Source organism: Vespula vulgaris, chromosome 10 (assembly GCF_905475345.1).
Source record: "Vespula vulgaris chromosome 10, iyVesVulg1.1, whole genome shotgun sequence".
NCBI lineage: Eukaryota > Metazoa > Arthropoda > Insecta > Hymenoptera > Vespidae > Vespula > Vespula vulgaris.
The window spans coordinates 4,789,170-4,815,787 of record NC_066595.1 but is presented as its reverse complement, the minus strand read 5'-3'; the positions used below and the strand labels follow the sequence as shown (position 1 = coordinate 4,815,787).

At 37.3% G+C, this 26,618-nt stretch overlaps 1 protein-coding gene across 1 annotated transcript in view; it reads left to right on the top strand.

The window, feature by feature from the left end:
• The window catches only part of LOC127067029 (protein apterous-like), a 40,785-nt gene that overhangs the window by 4,288 nt on the left and 9,879 nt on the right, over positions 1-26,618 (top strand). Inside the window, exons 2-3 of the mRNA XM_051001480.1 lie at positions 9,540-9,864; positions 10,309-10,705. Of these exons, the coding sequence (XP_050857437.1) occupies positions 9,540-9,864; positions 10,309-10,705 (722 nt within the window). The remainder of the gene's footprint in view (positions 1-9,539; positions 9,865-10,308; positions 10,706-26,618) is intronic.

Below are 26,618 nucleotides of genomic sequence, written 5' to 3'. Positions count from 1 at the left end.
AGCACGCAAGCTACACCGTACACGATAGAGTGATTATTGTAGTAACCGACGAAGATAAGGACATCTCTCTTTCTCTCTCTCTTTCTTTCTTTCTCTTTCTCTCTCTCTCTCTCTCTCTCTCTCTCTCTCTTCTCTTCTCTTCTCTTCTCCTTTCTTTTCCTTTCCCCTACCGACAGCGTGTCTGCTAGCGATAGCAGAGTCCGCCGCGCTTGCTTCGAGCATAATTTATTACTCGGCTTGTATTTCATATGTTTACATATATACATATGCCCTGCTCATCTAATAATTTTAATGCTGATCGATATTCGAATGACTTTTATGATCAAAAATCTATGGTTAGATAGAACATATTTTATCTATTAATTATTATTTACCGATCAGTTATTTACCTTTGATCGTATTTGTTTTTTTATGTACCTATGTTTTTTACCAAAGTCGAGAAAAAGATTATTCTAAATGTTACAAGTAAATTTGCGTTCGTGTTACGTTTATTTTGAAGGTTTCTAATGAATAATCATTCGTTTCTAATGAATAATCATGCGTAAATAGGTAGAATTTATATGTATGTGTGTGTATATATATATATGTTTTATATATATATATATATATATATATATATATATATATACACATATATAACATTCATCACATATATCCAATACCCATATACCCAAGTAGTAATTAACATTTAAATTACCATTTAAAGTGTTATATTTAAAGGAACTTTATCTAAAAATTTTACATATATGCATACGTAATGATACAGTTTATTTTCCATTTATTTCCTGTTAGATTTAAAGATGTTTTTAGTAAACGTAAAGAGATATTAGGAGCGTCGTTTGACCAAAGCGTTTCGATGATCGAAACGTTCGCAGAAATCTTCAAGTCGATGGTAGACGCGAAGCTTTGAGAGGAATGGGAGGAAGGAAAGGGAAGGAGGAGGAGGAAAACACTAATCTCTTGGGTCGGGTCGCGATTCTTGGCCTCCACGGCATGCGCCTATCCGAGACACTCCGTCGCTTTTAAACGTACAATCATTATTTTCTCATTTTCTCCCTGTCTACATCGAGTCGAAAATGCTGACAATACTTTCAAATCTAGAATCAAATAACTTTTACGTATTAACGAGAAATTTAACTCTGTAACGCGACGAAGATATATACATATTATATTCTTTAGAAATGCTGATAGAAAATGTTTTTCTAGAACATGTTTACAAGTATCTAAGAATTCATATTTCCATCTTATTATTCTAATGAATTCCGAAATAACGTACCTACTTCGTTTAATTTTCTCTTACTACTATTTACGTTTCAATCGTCATCGTGCGTGATAGAAAATATGTTTAAAATAACTTTCAAGTAGCTAGAAATCGTTATTTTTATTTCTCTTTTCCTTTCTTTCTCTTTCTCGCCGTCTGTCTTATTATTGTATACTAAACAAATTTCGAGCAAAAGTATTCCCCGTTCAGTTTTCTCTTCGTTAAGTGTCAATCATCCCGCACGATAAAACATTTTTCTGAAATATTATTTCAAGTATATTAATAGGAAAAATGGTCCCGTTATTTCCTATTATTATTTTATTGTAAATCAATTCGAAAAACTAAACTGAAGATATTATCATTTGGTTTTCTCTTATTTACGTTTCAATCGTCAAGCAGGATAGAAAATTAACGTAGTAGATTTTTCGAGTAAATAGTTAGATACGTAGAAACGTCTCGGTATCGTTATTTCACCCGACATTATTCTATCCGAAACGAATTTCGTGTATTTTCGAGAGCAAAAGCACTTCGTTTAGTTTCCCTTGGTTGCGTCTCAATCATCGTGAGCGATAGCAAGCGGTGTAATAACGTACCGGATGTATGACAAGGGCAATAGCGGTGCAATTTTATTAACGACGCCTGCGTATAGCGTCGCTCACCGACAACGTTTCCCTATATTTTCGTGAAATTTATTGCATGTATCTACCCTACTAGACACATACCTTACTTACATAGAAGACAAGTATCATTAGTCTATTTTATTAAGCGAATTTTCTCTTTGGAATGAGCGATCTCGGAAAAAAAGAAATTTCGAAGTAATTCGAAAAAAGGATAGATAAAAAGTAAGAAAGAAGGAAAAAGAGAAAGAGAAAGAGAGAAAGAGGGAAAGAGAGAGAGAGAGAGAAAGAGGGAAAGAGAGAGAGAGAGAGAGAGAGAAAAAAAAGATGAATTTGACACGCATATATTTGTGGAAATTTCGAGGCGAACGAATCTCGTCATGAACTCAGCTCCGAATGTGTCTTCTACGGAAAAGTATAGGCGGTGTATGATAACCTTACGTCACGACCCAGAAGATATATATAAGCGTGTTATCGCTCAAATCGTTGCGATAATTCTTTCTTTTTCTTCTTATTCCTGCTTAAAGTCCTCCAAACGTTTTCGTAGTTCTTTTATCAAGAATTGTCAACGACTATTGCTTCTGTTATTTCCTTTTTTCTTTCGTTTTTTTTTCTTTTTCGTTTGTTTTGTTTTTTTAAACATCGATCGTAATAAATATTAAAACTTGATAATAATGGTGGTTAAAGGAATAATATATAGCATCAATTCGGAATAATTTGATTCGTTGCGTTAATATGCACGAGAATAATAATTATTCGCGAATTTTATTATTCGATTATTATATTGGTAATGCGTTTGCCCGAATGAGTTTCGTCGGTAGATATCGCAAGGAATATCTTTCGGGCACCTGACTCTTCAACGTTGGATATTCATCATGCGTCGTTGACATCGCTCCACGAAGTTACATTCTGATGACAAATATCGTGCTTCTCGCTCCATCCCCCTCGGATCGCGATCTATCATCGCGAAATGCGGTTGAAACGATAACGAAAATCTATATCAATATTTTTTGATAGTACGAATGGCCGAGCTAGACATTTTGATCGAAACTTTTGCAACGATTTTATTGTTCCTTTATCTCTTGTTTTATTTGTCTTTTTTTTTTTCTTCAGAATATCGATCGAATTCGAAATTTGTCGAAAGATAAAGAAAAGAGTAAGTACGTTTACCCTAAATTTCCGTAAATTACGGGGATAATAAAAAAGAGGTAAATGAAACGATAACTCGACTGAAATAAGACTCCTTCGAGATTACGATTACGTTTTCTCGAATTGTAGTAGCTCGTTCGGTACCTCGAAGCAATAAAAAAAAAAATAATAAAAAAAAGAGAAAAAAAGAGAGAAAAAAAAAGAGGAAAAAAAGAAAGAAAAAAGAACGAAAAGTATTCTCGTTTAATCTCGAGATCGTTTTTGGCCAATGTTCCTGACGAAGGTCCGTCGTGTGACAAATGGCGGACGTTTGCTTCGATCGTCTATCGATCATTCGAGTGGCGCGAGAAAAATGTCGCGTCAACGATAAGTTTCTCTCTCTCTCTCTGTTTTTTCTTTTAACTCGTGTCAATGCTTTTTCGAATCGTATCGAAAATTACATATCTTTCGTTATTTTCTTGACGAAATTATTCGGTTCTATCAACAACATATTTCTTTTCATTATTTTCTCTTTGATTTAAAGAAAGTTAGGAAAAGCTTTCCGTAGAGTGAACGAATGGAGGATTTCTTGAGAGGTTTTAAATTGGCACGGCATTAAATTCATGACGACTTTAATTCACTATCCTCCTCATCCTTTCCTCCTCCTCCTCCTCCTTCTCCTTCTTACGTAGGGTACTTATTCGTATAGAATCCTTTTTTCAATGTCTCTCCCTTTTGCTTCGTGTAAAAGGGAACGTCGCGCAAAGTCGAAAGAGGAAGGAGAGAGTTTAATCCGTAGGGAACGTCAAGCTTTTCTAACGAAAGTTGTGTCCTAGTATTTTGATCGATTTACGATAATACTTTGTAGAAAGTCACGAGAATAATCCTTCGTTTCGTTTCCAAGTTTCTCACGTTTGAGATTTTTCAAAGAAAGAAAGAAAGAAAGAAAGAAAGAAAGAAATAAAGAGAAAGAAAAAGAGAGAAAGAGACAGAGAACCGAACGTCCTTATCGATCATCCTTTCAAAGAGAAGTAAAAGAAATAGAGAGAGAGAGAGAGAGAGAGAGAGAAAGAGAGAAGGTACGGCCGATCGAAATAAAAAAGAAATTTCTTTTGGTGACATCGCGTTGCTTCTTATTTCTTTTTCTCTCTGCTGTTTTGTATTTTCTTTTTTTATTAAGATCGTAACCCTCTCATCCGGTCCTTTTCGTCCCTGTATCCTCCTTAGCCATCCTTCTCTTTTGTTTCTTTTTCTCTTTTTCTTCTCCAAGAAGAATAAGAATAAAAATAAGAAGAAGAAGGAGAAGGAGAAGAAGAAGAAGAAGAAGAAGAAGAAGTTTGGGGAGGTAGGACGGTAGCTGGTGGTGGTCGAGTGACCGGATCCGACATTTTTGAAAGAAAGACCACTTTGCTCTTCTCTCTACTTGGACTGGGCCAAGCTTGGTAGCCGTTCCGAGTGCAGATAGCGAAGCGTTTATCGCTCCTCCGCGGTGTTAACCGTCGCCCACGCATTTTTCCACTCTTTCTATTTCTCTCTTTCTTGTTACACGTATGGTGTATGCGTATATATATTTGTGAGAAAGGGAGAAAGAAAGAGGGAGAGAGAGTGAAAGAGAGAGAGGAGAGAGAGAGAGAGAGAGAGAGAGAAAATAAGAGAAACCACGAACGAGCGCCGGAACGGAGCTCGACCCGGACTAGGCTGTTTATTGTTATCGCTTATCGTCGCTCTCGAGCAAGGGAAGCTGATATACGTGAAACCACGCGGCCACGAACGAGCAAACTCTTTCTTTCTCTTTCTTTCTTTCTTTCTTTCTTTCTTTCTCTCTTCTTCTCTCTTTCTTTCTCTTTCTTTTTTTTCTACTTTGTGCCTTTCGTCAATTCTCATAAACGAAGATTACATGTTGTCTGTTGAGAACATTCGAATCAGTTTGCTGTTTGATTTTGTAGTAGTCATTGTCTTTATCCTCGTCGTCGTCGTCATCGTTGTTGTTGTTGTTGTTGTTGTTGTTTTAATCGAGAAGATAGTTGTTCAATGATCTATCTTTTCTATTTTTATCGTCTTACTGTGATAATATTTTAATTCGATTTGTTGATTAATATTATATATATATAGCCGAGTAAATCATGTTGTATAATTTTTGAAATAATAATATATGGTTACTTCGTTCAAGTTGTTCTTTGTAACGTTAGTATATATATATATATATATATATATATATATATATATATATATATTTCATTAATATATAAAAATATTTTAATGCCGATTTAAAGTTTGATTGATAATCAATTAGTTGATTTAATAACGTTACGATTAAAGTTAATTTTATTTTTATTTTAATAGAATTTGTTGATGCAGATATTGCGAAAATATCGTGTTATATAAATTTTATATAATTATCTAATAATATAGTTACTTAATCGAATTTAATATTATTAGATTTTCATCGCGGTCGACGATAATTAAGAAATGTTACATCAAAAAAAAAAAAAAAAAGAAAGAAAAGAAAAAGAAAAAAGAAATAAAAAAATACTTTATAATGCTGATCTAGAAATGGATTAATACAAGATGTCAGTCGATCTATGAACGTCGCGATTCAGTAAGGAGCTTCTCAGAAATCATAAGTTATCGCATAACGCGACAAAAGGAACGGCGTTCCAATTACATCGATCCCCTCGTGACTATACCGTGGAAAATGGCAATTGGTTGACGGGAGGAAAAAAGAAAGAAAGGAAAGAGATAAAAAAAAAGAAAAAAAATGGAATGGACAGACCCAGATTCAGTAGTCGTTGCTGCTACAACTCGTTCGGAATGATCCGTCCTCTCGAGGTTTCGTCGTTAAGAGAAGGAACGTCAGCCTTGACGATCTCGAAAGTTATTCCAATCACGACTACTCGTGGGATCGCGAGAAAATCAACTTTTCGAATAGGTCAGCGATAGATAAAAGGTAAAAGGTCTAAAAAAAGAAGATATAGTCATTATATCCGGTTAAGAAAAGAAAAAAAATGGAAGGAGAAAGAAAGAAAATATTGAAGAAATATGTTTAGAAATTTTTAAATCAGTTTTTTCTCTTGTTTTTCTCCTTTTGTATATCATCTTTCAAAATGAAATATATATTTACCAGTGACAAAAGCAAGCAGGAGCAGCTTGCTTCTAAGAAGAAGTAATCGTCGAATCGATTCTCGAGTATCGATTCGTTATCGATTCATGGAGGAGGCTAAGAAACGTCGAAGAGATCGGACCAATAGGAAGGAGAGCGTGGCTTCCACGGGCCGAGTCTCAGGACGGTCGGTCGGCCGACATTTCTGGCGACATTCTGTGCCTTTTCGCTTCGCGGTATCTCGCGATTCCGCGCGCGCTCGTTATTTACTTCACGTTTCGTGAAAATGAAAAAGGCGGAGTCTTGTGCAAGTTCGCCGCCGGTGAAAGTCTCGGATCTCTTTTACAGTCCGAGCACGGCCTCCTTGCCGCTTCGGGTCCACTCTCCGCGGATGGATAAGGATCTCTCGAACGAAGATCGATCGTCGATGTAGCTTTCGTGGGAATTTATAAGATTTATCGAAGAGACCGTGGTTTTATTTAAACTTAATCGAATGAATAAATGACGACAATAATAACAACAACAACAAAACATGATATTTGATTATGATTTTTCTTTTCTTCGTCAACGAAACAGCATCGGGTTACTTATTTACTTAGTTAATAAGAATCACGTAAATTTTGGCGAATCCTCGTTTGGAGTTCGTTTTAACAACGAACACAGAAAGTAACAAATCAAGTTCCTCGCACGCTCGCCAACGAAGAGTTATTCCAGCAATCCTTATAAGCGCGCGTTCCAACGATTCCTTCGTTGACCCGACGCAATATTACATAAGAGAGAATGAATACCGGCGATCGTGTACCGAGGAGAAGTGCGCGTTACACCTTGTAAACTAATCCTAAGTAGGCGGTTTAGAATTTTCCTAACTGTTCGTCGTTAGTTGCTAGTAGTCGATTCTACCTTGGACATATTCTACCTGTTAAATCGGCATCGTTATCTTCGACGACTAATTAAAGAGAAAAGATAAGGGAAGTTCTTTACAATGTTCTATACTTTTTCTTAACGCGTTCGGATAAGAAATTTCCAATTGAAAAAGTACACACATACCTAAAATTATTACCTATTACTATTATTATAATCATCATTATTACTATTGCTATTATTATTACAGACGATAGAACGATATTCTCGATTTTTATCGATCGACTTAACGAACCTTTTTACGTTTTTTATGGCACCCCCAAGTCTTTGTGGTATCGGTTTAACAGAACTCGAACGTTCGATTTAGTGTCGAGAAAGACGGTAGCGTACGCACACAACGAGATAGCTTTCCACGCGGGAACGATTTTATCGGCGAAGTTTCTCGCCGATAAACATTATCTTCGACGAGGGACGATGTGTCCGACACGCTCGCTACCGTCGAGTAGCTACCTCTATCTGAAATAAAGTAACGGTTAAGAGCGTAATTCTACGTTGTCGGACAAGTTTCTTTTTATACGCGTTTATCGTTCCCTTAAAATTTGACGATAAAAATTAATAAATCCGAATAGAAACTTATTCGTTCTTCGTAGTAACTACGGAATAAGAAAAGATTTTTTTAAGGTCGTATTCTTTGGTTAATGATCGATGAATCGAGGTACATGCTTCAATGTCCATTTTCTCGAGAACGTTCATCCTAGAAAGAATTCGTCTCTCTTCTCCCCTTCTCTCATCTCTTTCCCCCTCTCTTTCTCTCTCTCGTTCTTTTGCTTCGGCATCCCCTTCTTACCCTCCCTACCTTTTACACACAACCCTGGTTTCCGTTGGGCGGCCTCTAGATCGCAAACGTGCCGCTTCGCCTAAGGCGCAGTAAATACCGGTATCTGCTGTCGTAAAGTGCACCATTGGTTTTCCACGAGACGTAGGTACGTAAGGTCTGTGCAACGCTCAAAGAGCGAAAGAGATAGACGGACAGAGAGACGGAGAGGGAGAGAGAGGGAGAGAGAGAGAGAGAGAGACAGGGAAAGAAAGAGAGAAAGAGGGAGGGAGACGACAGTAGGGCAACTCGAGTCGTAATTTATGTCTCCACGGTACGCGCCGCTGTACGCCGCACCGTGAGCGCGTTGACAGTTGAAACACGGCAGCGACTCGGATTGGTCGGCTTCGGGCGCCTTATAGGGTCGCGCGCATGCGCACACTGCCTTGCGACATCCATCAGAGGCGAGCCGCCGATTCGCTACCCGATCGAGACTGACTCTCTTTCTCTTTTATTTTTTTCCTTTTTTTCTTTCTTTCCTTTTCTTTTCTTTTCTTTTCTTTTTAGCTTTCCTTATCTTCTTTTACGCGCTCCTTATCTCTCTCTCTCTCTCTCTTTCTTTCTTTCTTTCTTTCTTTCTTTCTTTCTTTCTTTCTTTATTTCTGTTTTATTTCTTTTTTATTTCTTTATTTCTTTCTCTCTCTCTTCAAGTTGCGATCAGAGAAAGCAACGTTTGAAACGCAACGGGGAGGAGGCCCTCGTGCGTTCTTTCTTCTTTTTATTTGTTCCGAGCGATTTCTCCTACCGGTTCGACCTGTCGATCGATCATGATCCGTCGTCGCATTGATCGCTTCCTGCATCGATCTTCCTCCTTCCCGAGGCCACTTTTTTACCGATCATTCTGGACCGTAGGGTTAATGCAAATTTCTACTATGTAGGTTAAAAGAGCAAACGCAGAAATTGAACTTGTTTGTTTATTTAGATAATGAACGACGAATTTTTTAAGTATTTTCTTTTCTTTCTTTTTACTTTCTTCCTCTCGTTTATTCCGTTCTTTTTTCGTTCTTTAATTTTCCTTAATACGATCGATAGGGAAGACCAACTTTGAGAGCCTTGAAATACCATGACACGCGAGTCCACGGTATCAAGAAAAAGAGAAAAAGAGAATGAGAGAGAAAGATAAAGACGAAGGTGAGTCTTCGATACGCATCGATGGACGGTCAATATATACTCTGACCGAACCATTTTGTAAGACCGGTTTTTGGAGTTCTCGTTTTCCGTATGATTCGATCGTTTCGTGTAATCTTCCGAAAAACTACTCGTCTACCGATTTTATCCCTTGGGGTGCTCTTAAAACGATCTTCTTACGACACGGTAGTCGTTATTATACTACGAACTTGATTACGTTTATCGAGTTAGGAACGGAATCGTTAGATCGTTAGATCGATAAATCAATTATTCCTTTCGATCGAATAAAAGAAAAGCTTATTAAAAGTTAATTGACTATAAAAACAAATCTGAAACTAATTCAAGTGAAAAAGAAAATTTTTCGCGTCATTGTATATGTAAGAAGATTTATTAAATATTTATAGTAATCGATTTTTTGTCGCGTAAAAAAGTGAACAAAAAGAAAGAAAGAAAGACAGAGAGAGAGAGAGAGAGAGAGAGAGAGAGAAAGATAGAGAGAGAATGATACACACGATATAAAAAAAAAATGGAAAGAAAAAAAATATATCTATCAATGGTTTGTTTTAACAGCCGGCCAGCTCGCAGGAGCGCGGGAGCGGCTTGGCTGTGGGGCGTCAAGGGGGGCCCGGTAGTGCGGGGGGCCCCGGAGCAGTCGAGCAGGCAAGGGACCTAAGTCCCTGCCTCCCCGCGTCGATGGGCGACGCTGCACGACCCACCACCTTACCGTGCAGTCCTCCCGCCGCCCACCACCACGGGTCCCATCATACGCCCCATCACGCGTCCCATCAGACGTCCCATCAGACGCCCTTACATCAAACCCATTGCGGAACCAACAATAATTGCTACGACGGTCCAACCACCCCCTACGATTCGAGGGACTACGATTCGCCCGGAGGTTAGTTTCTTAATGAACTTATCTAAAATTATTTGATATAACTGTTATTAGACTTGTAATAATTTTATCTAAATTGAAATTGTAATTGTTTTTCTTTTTCTTTTAGTATAGCACATAGAATACCGCCAGGAAAATGTTTTTGTTTTATATATATATATATATATATAATACCGTCTCGTTGATGTTTGTTTTATCATTATTAATTTTATTAAAATTGAAGAAGTAGATAATTAAAAAATGTGTAGTTATACAATATTCTTTAGTTTTGTATGACTTTAGGATATATTTTCGATGATATAATAACGAGTCGGTATTCTTTTAATTTACTCAATGCCCGATAAAATCTATTCTTTCTTAATTATTTTCATTGCATTAACTTCCAACAACAATCGAACAATCGTGCTGCTGGTTTGCAAGTTAAAATAAAAAATAATAATTCGACAGGTGGATCGGAGTACAGAAACAACAACGGTAGTTTCGATAATAATCCGAGTGACTTGAGTATGCCACCACAAGGGAGTCATCATCACCATCACCACCATCATCATCATTCGCATTTGCATGCGCAAACTCATACGCAAGAACAACAAACCTCCGAGCATTTGCAGACCATTCCGAAACTCGAGCCACCACCAACGCCACCGGCACAATCCGAGGATGTTCCTGGAGTTGTCTGTGCGGGTTGTGGATTAAGGATATCCGACAGGTATTACCTTCAGGCGGTCGACAGGAGATGGCATGCTTCGTGTCTTCAGTGTTCTCACTGTCGTCAGGGTCTCGACAACGAAGTCACTTGTTTCTGTAGGAATGGGAATATATATTGCAAGAAGGATTATTATAGGTGAGTGATATAACTTTTGACAAGATAGTTTCGTTCTTTCACAACAGATAATATTAACTTTTAATAGGTAGATACTTTTAATATTTCCTCTTTAATAGTTATTAAAATTTTTTACGATCTACAAATTTTTTGTTCATGTCTGCATAAGAATTGATAACCAAACAATTGATTTTCTTTTTTAAGAAAGGATTGCAAAATAAAAACTTGAAAGATCGTATAAATAGTATGACCCTTTTAAAGTCACACGGCGATTAAAGATCGCAAAGGAGATTAGAAACTTTTGATCGATGAAATTCATTTTTTCTTTCGATGGTTCGATATAGAGAGAAAAAAAAGAAAATTTTATTTTGGACAACAACGGTTGTCGAAGTAAGAGAAAACACGGTGTTCGCATGACGGCGTCGATGACGACGAACAGTCAAGAGAGATCGTTCCCGGCGATCTCTTTCCGCTTCCTCTTTAAGTCGATAGCGAGTTTATTTATTACGTTACTCCGACGTTCATTCATAGCGGAGCGTGTTTACACGACCGCCCACAGGTCCTCATTTTTCTCCGTACGGTCATTAAGCGAGATCGCACGCCGGTAACGCCTGTCACGCTTATGCTACCGTGTCTCTCGCGGAAATCCGTGTTAAATCATTATCGCGCTAATTGTAAGACGAGACATCAAGATATTCGTATTAATACAAATTTCATAAAATTTTCTTTAAGTATACGAGGTACGTGAAAAAAATTTTTTTTATAAAGAAACTCGCAAACTCTCCAATCTCTCTCTCTCTTTCTCTTTTTTTGTTTTTGAATACCTCTCTCGAAAAATAATCAAAGAAAATCATCTAATGAAAGTCCTTCAAAGACGTCCTTCGACCAGTTCGAAAGTTTCACGTCCTCTCGTTTGCAACGTTTGAGTTGCATTTTGACGGCGAACAATCCGCGTCATGAAAGCAACTCGTTACGGCTTACCGAGAATAGGTCGGAAGGCTCGTGCGAATAAGTCAAGCGCGAAGTAATTTATGCGATTCCGTGAGCCATTCGAAGACGAGCGCTGTTTGAAAATACATCCGCCGCCGCCGACGCCGCCGCCGCCGCTGCCATTGCCGTTGCCGTTGCCGTCTTCAGCAGTACCGCGAAGCGGAATCCAGCAAACGTTTGCGTAATTACACATCAGCTTTTCCTTCTTTTTCCTTTTTTCTTCTTTTCGAATATCGGTATCCTTTTTTTTTAACGATTCCATATTTTCTTTCTTTTTGTTTGTTCGTTTTATCCTCTCTTTTTTATTTCTTCTTTTTTGTTTTATTTTATTTTATTATTTTTTTTTTTTTTTGATTACTTCATTTCCATTGAAAATATGGATAATTATTTACAAGTCCTACGAATTACACAACGAAATTATTTTCTTTCTACTACCTTTCGATAAGTCGTATAAGTTTGCGGTCTTACGATAAAACGCGCTATTCATGGCCGGTAACATTTGCAAATATAATCCAACACGCAATGCCACCGATGTATCCCGGTATCGCACGCGAAATAAACATTTATCAAAGGCGACCCAGTTCGTGATTACTTACTAATGAAATATTAGATACCTACGTAGGGATAATTCTCGATCGACCAACGATTTTATTATAAAATCAAGTGGCGATCGATTATCTGTTGCAAAGTTGGAGATCGAGTGTTGTAAAGAAAATACGAAAGTTAGATTATACGTTCGTTCTTCGTTCTTGCATTAATGTCACATTAAATTTTAATATTAACTTCAATTATTAAAATTAAATTGCGATTAGAACATATCTTGATCATTGACCGTTTACGACTCTTGATTATATATATATATATTTTTTTTTATCAATTCGTTAAGAATTCCCGCACGTTTTAGAAATATTTTTTTTATCGAAAACAATGAACCTATTTTATTCAATGAAAATATCAAGATCTTTTAATAAAAAAAAAATGTTAGAAAATATCGACGTAAGATTTTATGCGATATACGAAATAGAAGTTCGAACGAGTTAACGAGTTACAAATACAACAGAATTAGACGAAGATAGAGATAGATAGATAGATAGATAGATAGATAAACAAGTAGATAGAGAGAAAGAGAGACGTATGTAACTATCGTGCAAAGTAATAATTCTTTTTCTTCATAACTCACAAGAGAAATTCCACTATCCTTTTGATCCAACAAAATTCCCATACTCCCGTCATGCAGGGACTAGTACAAACGTAGGTAGGTACTTAACGCGCGGCTTAATAAGAATTTTCTCACGTTTCCCCCTCTCCCCTCGCCGCCCATCCCCCAACCCTTCGTAGTTTAGTTAGCTTTAGTCAGTGATTTCCATTACGGGAAACAATCGCCGCACCGGCAGTTAGAAATACGCGGAAATCACCTGTCTTGCCATATTTCGAGCTGACTTCAGACACTAATTCTCGCGTTCGAGCAAACAACTCGAAGGCAAGTACACTTGAGTAAGTGGGTTATGCCGTTTTACAGGACGTCGAGTTTGAACGCGAACGTGCGTTTAGATAATCCTTCGTGATTGTTATCGCGTTTGAAATTTTGAATTTTGGAGAAATTTATTATTTCAAAATAACATTGTTTTCATCTGATTATTACGTAATCTGACAAACTTTTAATTATGTTCGTTCTTTATCTTGTCGTGTTTTTACTTTTCTTTTTTTCCTTTTTTCTATTTTTTTTCGAAGATAACATATCTTTCTTTCTTTGTTTTTTTCCTCTTGTTCAATCACAGATAATTCTCTCTTTCTCTCTTTCCCCTTCCATTGGAATAAATTATACTATACGTTTTTTCTTTTTCTTTCTCCGTCTAACGTCCGTAGATTTTCTCAAATGTTTCTGAATATCGCTTCGGTATTTCAAGCTTACGTGCTTTCGTTACGACTTAAGTCTAAATGGAAAAGAGATAAAATCCACCTGCGAAAAATATTCACCTGCGTAAGTACATATGTAGACGAGGAGAATTACATACATTGCGCGTTCGGTATTAACGTTAACGTGACTTGCAAAGACGGGTTTCTTTCTCTTTTCTTTCCTTTTTTCTTTTTTATTTTCTTTCCATTTTTTCCCTTTCGTTTTTTCTCTTTATTCTTTTCTTTTTCCTTGTTTGCTTAAACTCCTGGCTCTCTTTAACGCGTATAGGTTCGTTAATAGGCCAAGTACAGGTATAAAGTAAAAAACAGGGAAAAAAGGATCGATCTTAGCCGGTGCCATTATCTCGTAAGTTAACGTGGATGAATAGCGTTGTATGTGTTACAGAAAGAAAAAAGAAAGAAGAAGAAGAGAAAAATGAAAATGATGCAAAAGTAAAAGATAGTTATCGCTTCTTTTTTTTTTTTTTTCTTTTAAGCATATACCTACATGCATACGATGCGGGTATAGCGTGCTAGCAAAGAAAATGCTCGTCAAAATCGTGCTACCATTCGTCGCGCGCGGATAGGCGTTTTAAATTCATAAAGCCTCCTCTCTCTCTCTCTCTCTTTTTTTTCTTTCGGTAGAATTCGAGTTACGAAGAAAGAAGCTCTCTCTAATGGCAGGCTCGGTGTAACGAAGCGAACCTATAGAATTAGATCTCCCTAAACGTATTTTTCTGAACGAATGAAGTGGATGCGAAAGCGGTACTCCTCTATTATACTTTGTTCTTTATACACATAGTTTTTTGGAATTCAACGCCAATTACAGAGAGAGAGAGAGAGAGAGAGAGAGAGAGAGAGAGAGAGAGGGAGAGGGAGAAAAAGAAAGAAAGAAAGAGAGAGTTTTTCGAATATAAAAAGGGCTTAGAGAAGGAAAAAGGGACGCAAACTAACATAATTGGATATAGATATTTCGCGCGAACGTTTATCTCGCTGAAAGCGTCATTTTTATTTGACTAATTCGTACGGTCGATGCTTTTAACGAACTGTATGTGATTCAGTCTATTAAATCGTATAGAAATTAAGGAGTCGAAGTACACTTTAGATTTAAACGTTCACTGCTAACGTATGAAATTTTTGTTATATGAGAGGAAAAGAGAAAGAGAGAGAGAATAAACTTTATTATATCAGAGTGAAAAGTTTACATATATGTACATACATACATACATATATATATATATATATATATATATATGCATATATAATTATATTAAAAATTAGTGAGTATACGTGAAAAAGATAAGAGTTGAAATTTACGAATGATAAAATTTTAAATTATTAATAAAACGAAAAAAAAAGAAATGAAGAGAGAAAGAAAGAGAATGATAGAGTTCAGGCCTCACACGGTGAGGAGAAGGACGATATTAGCGTACTCTCTCGCTACTGATTCAGTCAACGCGAGAGAAGAGCACACAGAGAAGAAATTACCAAGCACGATCTATGTATGTATGTATATATGTACGTACGTACGTACGTGTATATCTATGTATGTATGTATACTCCATGGACGTGGCGTCCGTGCTGGACACCGGCAATACCTTCGACCACCGCACCATCGACTAATGGTCACGACTCGACCATTTACCTCCGGCGAAGCGTCGATTCTTGATAAGTAAATCACCGCCGATCTACATTTCAGGAGCGACGCCACGATATGTCTTTGCGTTACGATCTACGTTTACGTAGTATATCTATACATATACATCTGTGTATATATATGTGTCTGTGTGTATGTGCGTAGTTTAGCATATACGTACCGTACGTATATGCATGTGATAGAAAATGAATCTCTGACATCGTTAGATGATTAAAAAGGACGAAAAGAAAGGAAAAGAAACAAGAGGAAAAAAGAATGAAAAAAAATTATTATTATTAAAGCTCGTCATTAGAACTGTTTGATACTCGTAAAGATTCGATTATTTGTAAATTAACGAATGAATTAAGAACGAACGAATTTAAATATCTCGAAGAGAATACTCACGAAGTAATTTCGGTGGTCACGAGAGTGTTAGGGCCGAAAGAGAGAAGAAGGAGTCAGTCATCGCCCTTAGTCCTCTTTTCCTCTCTTCTTCGTGTACGTGGTATGCTTCTAAAATCGCATTAACCGATCTTCTTAGAGGGTACGCTCGAGATCCTAGGATAAGCAGCTGGTTTTATCGCGCCAAGAAGGACGCTTTTGCTCGCGAAGTAGAGAAAGAGAGAAAGAGAGAGACAAAAACGAGACGTATAGTCGTGCAAGATGGAAATGGCAGTAAGAAGAAAGAGAAAGAAAGAGAGAGAAGAATGAACGACGCGTTGAAATCATCAATACTAAAGTTAAGGTTAACGTGTCCCATTACGATCATAACTTTTTGTTAGAACGTTAGATAAAAATTTCTTTCGATAACGATCCATCCATCCATCCATCGATGAACAATTACATAGGAACGTCGATAATCGGCACCTGCTTGTATTTTTTCTATCTTCGTTCTTTTTTCTTTCTTGTTCTCCATATTTATCAAGTTTATATAATGTGACGGTGAAAAAAAAAAAAGAGAGAAAAAGAGAGAGAGAGAGAGAGAAGAAAAGAGAGAAAAGGATAAGGAAGGAGCAGACATCCCGTCACGACACGATTTTAGCCGAAAGAGTCTTTCTTCTTATCTCCCTCGTTCGCGTCTCGAGCCGTTAGCATCGTTCCTGTACTGCCATCGTCGCTTCGAAGTAGTTTCGAGCCGTTTCACGACTGTTATTAGGCAGAGACACGTCGCGTGTCTCGTCCGGTTCGACTCTTCACGAACGAACATTCTCAACGTGTGCGCCATGCTACCGTGACATACTTTCGCGCACAAAACTCTCTACTTTTCTACGGTTTGCGACGTTATCAAAAAAAAAAAGAAAAAAGAAGAGAAAAGAAAAGAAAAGAAAAGAAGAGAAAAGAAAAAAGAAAGGAAAAGAAAAGAAAAGATCGCCAAGAAAATAAGACAATAGGGGTACTCTTCTTCTGTCATCCTCTTGGCTCTTTAAATCTAATATCATTCGTTCCTTAAAAAAAAATATTTTAGATTTCAATGGGATACTTCATATCTTCCCCTTTTACGGTCAATGAGTTAATCCTTTCTTTTCCATCTTTTTTTGTTTTTTTTTTCTTTGTTTTAATGAAACTTCTTTTCGCCTATTAGTCACTTCTTTTCCATAGGTATATAATAAATACTTCGATAGGGTTGTACGTTTCTATATCGAACACAGGATATGTGTGTAATTTATGAGCACGTATATACAGCTTTCACAGACTCATTCAACACATATAATCTTATTCTGTTGAAAAATATAAGGGAGATAGAAGGAGAAAGATGGAATATAGAACGATCTTTTTGATCTTTTCATCGTGTTTCCTTTTCGTCATTCACCGATTTCGATTGGAAAGGTGTGCGCCCACTTGAAAAAGGGAAATTAAGAAGAATAGTTCTGTATACTATGTTGTGTTCCACACACGTCGAAAGTTTCTCGTCACCTTGCGTGCTGCTTCGGCCCGGCCGGCTGGTTTCGTCGTAAAAATTGCTTGCGCGTAAAGAGATCGTTGTGCTGCGGTCGTCGACGTAAGAACTTCCTTGACTCTTCCGTTTCTTACAGTCTTTCGTTTCTATCCATCTTTCTTTCTCTCTCTCTCTCTCTCTTTCTTTCTTTCTTTCTTTTACGTTTCTGTATCTCAATCTTCTACATTTTTTTTCTTCCTTCAAACTTCTTTCCTCCCTCTTAGTTTCTCATAATCCATCGTGATATAACTCGAGACGTTAATCGAACCGAGACTATCCAATCTGCTTGTTGCTTATTAATTGCTCTAAAGTGCTTATAATAAAATTATATATACGAAGGAAACAACTTGGATTCTAAATATCTTTTATTATCGTTATTCTTCACTGTTAAAATCTTAATCCTTTTCGAAAAGATTTCAAGTGGCCTCTTTTATACTTTTAATAGGACGATAAATAATTACATTATTTTTTAGAACTATGAGGAAAGGAAAAAAAAAGGATAGATAGATAGACTGACAGTTTCGTATATAAAATATTCGAAAACTGTATCGTTGCCAATTCCGTCGGTTTTCATTTTCGGACGTTCATGAATTAAAACGTTTAACAAGATGATTCGTATGATTATCGAAATATATGATATATAACGATACGAATTTTTATCAAAATTATATAGATATCTGTCTGTTCCATTTGTATTTGATGATAATTTGTAGAAAATGTTTTATAGTTACGTACTTTGAAATAGATCGTCTATTTCTATGATAGCTCAACGCGTTACGACAAATATTACGATTAAGTTGATTTCAAACGATTTTGATCGACTAGATTTGTTACTAATCTACTTCTGAAAATATTTTATGGTTGGAAATCTTCTCTCTTTCTCTTTTCTCGAAGATCACCAATGAGAAATAGAGGTATATTCGTGCTCATACACTCGGTGTTGACTCGAAAAAAACTCGCGTGCGATAAATTATGCGTGTCCACCGTCCCACGTGGTACCGGTACGAGTTTGCTCGATAAATAATGAGTGGCGAGTTTGGGGTGGATCCCTTTTCTCCCTTTTTTCTTTCCGAAGTGAGAAAGAGAGAAAGAGAAAGAGAAAGAGAGTGAAAGAAAGAGATAGACAGATAGATAGATAGATAGTGAGAGAGAGAAAGACCGAGAGAAAGAAAATAGAAGAAGAAGAAGAGGAAGAGGAAGAAGAAAAGGAAGAGAGGGCTGCCGATTCCAGCGATAATTTCAACGACTAACCAATAACGAAAATAAACTTACAAGAGAAATGTTCCCGCAAATCCGATCTGACGTACCCTTCGGTACTCGGAATCGACGGTAAATTTAACAACTACCTAACCCTCTTTTACCTCCCCTCTTTTAAATTCTTTACTCTTTCTATCCCTGTCTCTGTCTTTCTGTTTTTCTGTCTGTCTCTCTGTCTGTCTATCTGTTTGTCTCTCTCTCTCTCTCTCTTTCTCTCTCATTTTCTGTCTCTTTCTCTTAACGCATGCGAAAAGATCTGTCGCTGTCATCGTTATCGTTACCGTTGTCGTTGTCGTCTCCTTCTCGTGTTCTCCGGATGTAAAGTCTCACGGCATGCATCGTGTCATTGTAAGTAGACCCAAGCAGAACTTACATTAGCGTCTATCCGGCTCTATCCGATAGCATCGAAGAGGACAACGATGTGTATGAGATTAATTCCACGAGAATTAAAATCCTTTTCTCTCTCTCTCTCTCTCTCTCTCTCTCTCTCTCTCTCTCTCCCTTTTTCTCTTTTTCTAGCGTGTTAACGTATTGTGCGTTACTCGAGAATAGATTTCTATCAAACGAGCTAACTTTTTATCATTTCAGTCGCGTGTCACGTCTCGTACGATCTTTCAAATGCGAAAGTAGGTACTTATTTATATATAGTACAACGTTTCTCAACTCATGAGCTTTGCGTTAATCCAATAACTCGTTAAATTTTTAATAGGTCGCGAGATTATAGCTTCTATTTTATTTTAATAAATGGGGAAAGTGATAAATTTATTTCTTTTTTATGATGAAGAGATATACAGAAAGTTCTTGCAGATTGTTCTTCTTCTAATATCGTAGTAAAGGACTTAACTATCTTTGATATAATATATAGTTTATTCAGACTATCAGGTTCTTAAAAATTGTATAGTATGAAAATTTTGAACGCGGTATCGTTAAAAACAAATTCGCATTCGGTTTGTGAAATCTTGAATTATATGCAATTTAATTTCGCAGAGAAAATATTTTTGATTTAATACAAGTTAGACGTAATGTAAATAATTCTGCTATTAATTATCGTTCACCCGACGACTAGGGAATGTATCTTTACTAGAGTACTGCCAGAGTAAATTCAAATTCGTCTTTTATGATTTCCTTTCGACGCGGTTTCGTCTTATCTCTTATCATAATTAACACGATAATTAGTTTGTGCTTAGTTGGTTTTATGAATTTAGTACGATGAGATCCGATAGGAAACGTAACATCCTTGCGGTTATATTGTTTTACGATAAAACATTTCACTTTTCTATGACTATTCGTCTACAAAGCGTTTCTCATTTGTACTTATATATATATATAAGTACAAATGTATGTAAGTACAACAGTATGTATGTATATATATATATGTATGTGTATATATATATATATATACATATATATATATATATACTTCGTTGATGAACAGATAATTATATATTACATAAGAAGTTATGCGAGAATAATTCTATACCTATAAGCTCATAAGAGGAAAATAAATGCAAAAGAAATTTCCAACATGGAATTCGTAGTGACGTTAGAGGATATAAAGAAATCGCTTTTTATTCTCACCGTTTTTGCCCATAAATGTCATCCGACGTTAATCGTTAACCAGCTTTTTTTTTCTTTCTTCCGTTTTCCTTTTCCTTTTTTCTTTTCTTGTTTTTTCTTACCTGCTCGTAAGATCGTAAAAGAAAGCCATCTACCGATACGTCGGCACGAACTGCATTTAATCTTGAACGATTTAAATCGACTTTAATAAGCGCGATATTCCATTTCATTTATACATCGAATTATTACAATGTCTAAATGTCATGAAAAAAGAAAAAAAGAGTTAGTTGTAAGAGACGATAAATAATATTTGTAGAAATCGTAAAATAATAAAGAGGGGACTCGTTACCAGCGTAAGAGGAACGATTCAAAAAGGATATATACAGAAGGGGGCAGGTACAATCTCGAAGCTTTGGTAGACATTTGGTCGCTTTAAATCAACGCCGTGCAAACGGGAAATAGCGAGATGTAATTGAGCCATAACCCACGGCCGGTGAACGGACAAATATTTCAGCGCTGGGAGCTCGCTCATAATTTAGCCCTCGTAATTAAGATGCAGACGCCCGACGGAGTACCATCTCCATCGGTGGAAGAAAGAGTCAAAAGGCAGATGAAGAAAGGAAAAAGAGAGAGAGAGAGAGAGAGAAAGAAAGAACATGAACCTTCTTGATTCTCTTCCTCCTCTTTCTCTTTCACTGAAAGAGATGCATTCGTTATGAAGAATTTCACATTATTGTGAATTATGAAAGTTTGATAATTTTAGAAATTATATTTATCTTAGGACATATCGATTCAACTAAGAAAACAAGAAAAATAAGATAAGCTGTATAATGATCGAATGATTGTTGAGATTAAAAGAGAAGAAAAACAGAAGAAAACATTTTTTTTCACACGAATAGGTATTCTTCCTCTAAATTTTAACATTTACCTAGAAGTAATAGCGCGTTTTAAATGGACGATAAAATATATTTAGAAGAAAAGAAAAAAAAAGGAGGAAAAAAGAGAAAAGAGAAAAGAAAAAAAATGAAAGAAGATCTGGTTGGAACGTTAAAAATCTCGAACGCTTACGGCTTTTAAGAACGGCCGCTCGTAAAGCTCGAAACATTACGAAATCCCATGGGCCGCATTTTGTCCGAAAGCATGCTCCTTAAAAAAGAGAAGGATATCAGTAAGATCAGTCGTTTGACATACGACGAGTCGGATCCTCTTCTACTTGGTGACTCGGAGGTTGAACCATAGTCGTTTCCCTTCGTCTCCACGGTGACTCCTCGGCCGTTGACCAGAAAAGAGCAAAAAGAAAAGCGAACGAACGAACGAACGAACGAACGAACGAACGAACGAACAAATGAACGAACGAACAAACGAACAGCAGAGAAAAACGATTAGACCTCGATAACGATAACGAGAGACTTCCCCTATCGACGATCGTCGTTCGTTATCGCGTCCAGCCATCTTCTCTTGGAATTTCGACGCGTTCGCCCTGCTTTTTCGGCTCGACGAGGAAAAAGTAGTCAAGGACATAAATATGATAGAGTCACGACCCTAACCTCAGTCTCTTAGTCTCAGTCTTTCCATCTCTTTCTCTTTCTACATTTTACACGGTACTAGAAAGAAAGAAAGAAAGAAAGAAAGAGAAAAAGAAAGATAGGAGACAAGAAGAAGAGGAAGAAGGAAAAAGAAAGAAAGAGGAGGAAGAAGAGGAAGAAGAAGAAGAAGAAACGAGTAACATAATACGCGGGACTCGTAACGCGTTCCAAGGACATGCATCATCGGTAGCCGTCCTGGTGTCGCGCTATTTCTCAGGCCCTTCCCAAGATCGTAACACGGTGGAGACACCGAGTTATGTCCTTGCCTTCGTTATCCTACGAAGTCTTGGATACTCCCTTTAAGGGAGAAGGAGTAGGCGTCTTTCTCTCTTTCTGTCTTCCTCCTTCTCTCTCTTTCTCATCTTCGAAATAAGGAAATCATATCCTTCATTCTCTATCTTTACAATATTTCTAATTTATCAGTTTATAACTTATATGGATATATACCTATAGTATATACATATAGCATCTTATTTACGAAACAGGTGTTGTCTTCGTCGTAACTCTAAGTCGTTTGCTTCCAGCAAAAAGATCAAACGTGAGATGGCAATCGGTTTATGAAGAAAGGAGTAACATACGTGCACGAAAGAGAGAGAAAGAGATTATAGTCTGTAGATGCTGAAGCATCCACTTGGAGTTATCACCGATGAACGCATACGAGTGTCTCTGGTGTGTTTTTTGAGTTATGCACGATCACCTCGAATATAGATGGACGTTTTATCTCGAGGAAAGAGAAAGAGAAAGAGAAAGAAAGAGAGAAAGAGAGAGAGAGAGAGAGGGTAGGAAAGAGATAAGAAAGCAAGGATATCTCGATATAGTAGATTTCATGAGATAACTAAGGCGGCCGTATTTGTACGGCAACACCTGCGTACGGGACACTTCATGTATCACCGAAGGACTCTGGCCCTTCGGCGACATGGCGAGAACACGAACGATACCTCCTTTCCCTTAAGCGATATCGCCTAAGGAGGAGCGAGTCTCGTTCCCTATCAGATTCACGAACAATGGCGCCCCGCTATGCCTACGCTTCTTCCTTCTTGTACCACCCTCTTGCGAACAGCTTCCATTTTCTAGCATCATGGCGCGATCTCTTGATTCTTTTAAAATCGTTTTCACGTAAATTTCAATGAATTTCTAAGTACGATCTATTTAAATAACATAATTAATGCGAATAATCGTTTAACAATCATAAACCACGATATCATTACTTTACATTGTTAATTCTTTCCTTTCCCTTCTTTCTTTTTTTAACTTCGCCTCTACTTTCACTTTAATTATTTTATCTTTCCTAAGTACATTCCTTTCGGTTGTCATTATCACATATTTTACGTTCTACCTACTTATTATATAGGTAAAGTATATTTGCAAGTGTGGCAAAAATTCTAACATAAAGTTTCATTTTTATATTGACGTATACCAAGAGAGACGGATAAAACGGTCGGCGGTATCTTCAAACGATCTCTCTCTCTCCCTATTTTTCTTTCTTGTTTTTTCATCGTCTTTTCGAGAATAATCGTTCGACTTACGCCGTCGAATCTCGCCATAAAACTCGATCCTCCGGTGGTAGTTTTCTCATAGCACATGGATATTCGCCGATGTTAAGGTCCGTTTTGGCATTCGCCTCGACGGGGATTCGTTGAGAATTTTTACGAGTGCCTGCCTCGTTGCTCATCGTTGCACCGTAAGAGGATTCGGCGTATCCCAGCGGGGGGTCCCTCCTATCGGGCAACTTGCTCTCTCTTTTCCTCTCTTCTCTTTCTCTTTTGCGACGAGTTCTACGCCTCCAGCATGCTATCGTCGATGTCACCGCATAAAACATTCCTAAGAAAGTATCGCGTTACGCTCTAAGGCCCCTTTCCTCTTCTTTCTCTACCCTTTCTTCTTTTTTCCTTTCGTTCTCTATCGCGCTTCTCGCGATTCCATTGTAACGGAGGAAAAGTGATGATAGAAAAGGGAATATCGAACGAGTGTACGAGTAATGCCAATGACGAAGTGTCGATTTCGACGACCCACGCATCTGAATATTTTCTTATTCGATCTCTTTCTCTTCCTTACTTTTCATCACTGACTATTTCTCTCTCTTTCTCTCTTTCTTTCTTTCTTACTTTCTCTCCATCTTTCTCTCTCTCTCTCTCTCTCTTTCCTTCCTTCCTTTTCAACTTGCTTTTATTTCCTTACGAATAATCTAGAGACCACGACCACGACGAGCTACCGCTCGATGTTATATGTACGCTCGAGAGCAGGGAGGACACCGCTGTGCGTGGGATGCTACGTGACTGCTGCCGGCAACGCTTGCATTAATCTAGATCACAGCACTATATTACGCGCGATGTCTTCTTATTGGGATACCGTTGCAGTCGCCACCGTCGACGACGAATTTTTCTCGCTTCTGACGATCGAACGAACGGGCCTCTCTCTTCTTTCTTGCTCTATCTCTTTCTTTCTCTTTCTTTCCATTTCTTTCTCTCTTCTTTTTCCCACTTTCTTGAGATTTAATAAACTTTTTATATATATACAATTATTTTTTAATCAATATCACATAGATGTAATTAAATGTTGCTTCATAAAAGAAGAGTAATTAAGTATAATTAAAGCCAAGGCTTTATTGATTAGTTGATTAATTTATGATAAATTCTGAACGATCATGTAACGGTATACAGGGAAAATAAACTTTACGATTGACATTTGTCTATCGAAATTCTTTTGCAATGCGATTCTCTATTTTTGTCTGATTTAAAAGTTTGTTGATTATTCGAAATTGAATTGGTTATCCCTTTATCGTTGTTATCATTGAAGTATTTATCTGTATATACAGTATGAAACATCTTGAATTAACAAATCATATTTATCGGAAATGATTTTTTTCTTCTCCCTTCTCTTTTTTTTTTCTTTTTTACAACAATTTCATAATACTTTAACGCTCATCGATATAATATGATTTATTTCTATCTGAGTGAATCGATCATTGAAATAATCAATGATACGTATATAATCAAGCCAATTTTGATATCTAGAATGATTGCATACAGAATATCCGATTTATATTTTATATACGTGTACACTTCTTTCGATTTAATATTTGATCCCATCTCCTCATCTATTACCAATACCAATGAAAATAATTAACAGAAATATCACGAATTATCTTAATGAAAGAACAATGATTTCGATTGATGTTTTTCAATAGCCAATATCAAGTGAAAGATTTAATGGTCGATCGAGTTATTTACGCGTTAACACGACACAACGTTATAGACACTTAAATCTATAAAACGAATCGTATTTGTCGAACGATGGACGATCGAAAGCGAATAATTCATTGTCAGGATGAAGAATCGACAATTCGAAAGGTCCATTAACGTTTTAGCGAGAGTTCCTCTCTCTCTCTCTTTCTCTTTTCCCGAAAAGATTAAATCAATGCATAGCTTATCGATAGATCCATTAATTACCGATGTTCCCGAAGAAATTTCGCGCATAGCGTTTGGCTGACACAAGCTTTATCGCAAAAATAATAATTTATGAGAAGACGTAGATGAATCCTTTCTCTCGAAGAAAAAAGACGAGTTATCGGTAGGAGAATTACGAAGAAGAAAATATGTAGGTAGATACGTATTATATTCACGCAGAGCTTTGCTACCTTTTTCGACGTCCATGTATCGTTTCACTGACAAATGTCGGAGTATCACGATATCGTAAAGTTCACGTGTAGTTAGTTACCCACTATGAAATTTGTATTAGGTAGGTATACAGTAGCACGATTCACACGCGAACTTGTTACTTTTTTCGCGATTATCACGAGTATGATAATCGATAACGAAGTCGATCTAATCGTAGATTATAACTCGTTGAACCTTTCTTTCTTTTTTAATCGATGTTTTTCTTATCGATCTTTTTTCTTCCTCGCATTTCGTTTCGTGAAGTGAATCGTGAGTGGGTCGCATAAAGATCATCGACGAGAACTATATCGAGATTTTTTTTTCGATCTTCGATCATTACTCATGCGGTTAAACGAACGCGTAATTCTTTCCTTTCGTCGTTGGACTCGTCGGTACGAGTCTCTCCGCAGCTGGCGAAGAACGACGGTTCCAGTTCGGTGGCGTCTTCAGTACATGCGAAAAAGAGAGTGTGAGTTTAAGTGTGAGAGAAAGAGAGAGAGAGAGAGAGAGAGAGATAAAGAGAGGGAAGAGGGACATGGTCCAGCCTCTCTCGTACGTGAGAAATCGCGGTCCTCCTCTTTCGAAGAGGCGCGTACGTTCTCGCGGTCGTATCTCTTTGGAAGCATGAAGGAACGTGAACGGGAAAGGCGAGAGGAAAGAAGAATAAGAATAAGAATAAGAATAAAAATAAGAGGAGGAAGAGGAGAAAGAGGACGAAGAAGGAGAAAAAGGAAAAAGAAGAGAAGAAAAGAGAAAAGAAAAGAAAAGAATCAGAAAAAAGGGAAAAAAGGAAGAAAGAGAGAGGAAAAAAAAACGAAGGAAAGAGAATCCACGTGCTCCACGGGTGCCGAGTGTGCGAACGCACGGCGAGTGGTCCGAATCTCGTAGTATATAAAGGATTTCCGACTCTTTGTGGCGAGTGGCAACGGTGTGTTTAGGCGTTTGAAAATACACTGCGGAGCTTAGAATACGCGTCACATTGTATAATAATGTATCGCATATGGTGCATCTTGTAAAACTCTGCGGGCGTTCCTCCATCCCCTCCTCTTTTTTTCGAGTCCCGTGACCCTAGGAATATGTTGGTATGTTTGTATGTATGTATATAGGTACGTACATAAGTATGTACGTAAGTATGTACGTAAGTATGTACGTACGTATAAGCCATAAGAGCGTGTGTACGAACGTTTACGCTCGTGTACGTCCGTCGTAGACGAAACGAATGAAAACGTGAATGAGCTTATTCTTGGTTGCTCCGATTCATTCATCGAGAGCACAACCTGGCAGCGTCCTGAGACTGCAAATCGTCCTACGTGTTTTGTCCACGAAATAGAAGAAAACGCTGTTTGGTGTTCTCCAGAAGCAAAAACCAAGTCGAATGAGCAAAATCTTTATAATGCTTTCTTTTCTTTATTCCTTTTTC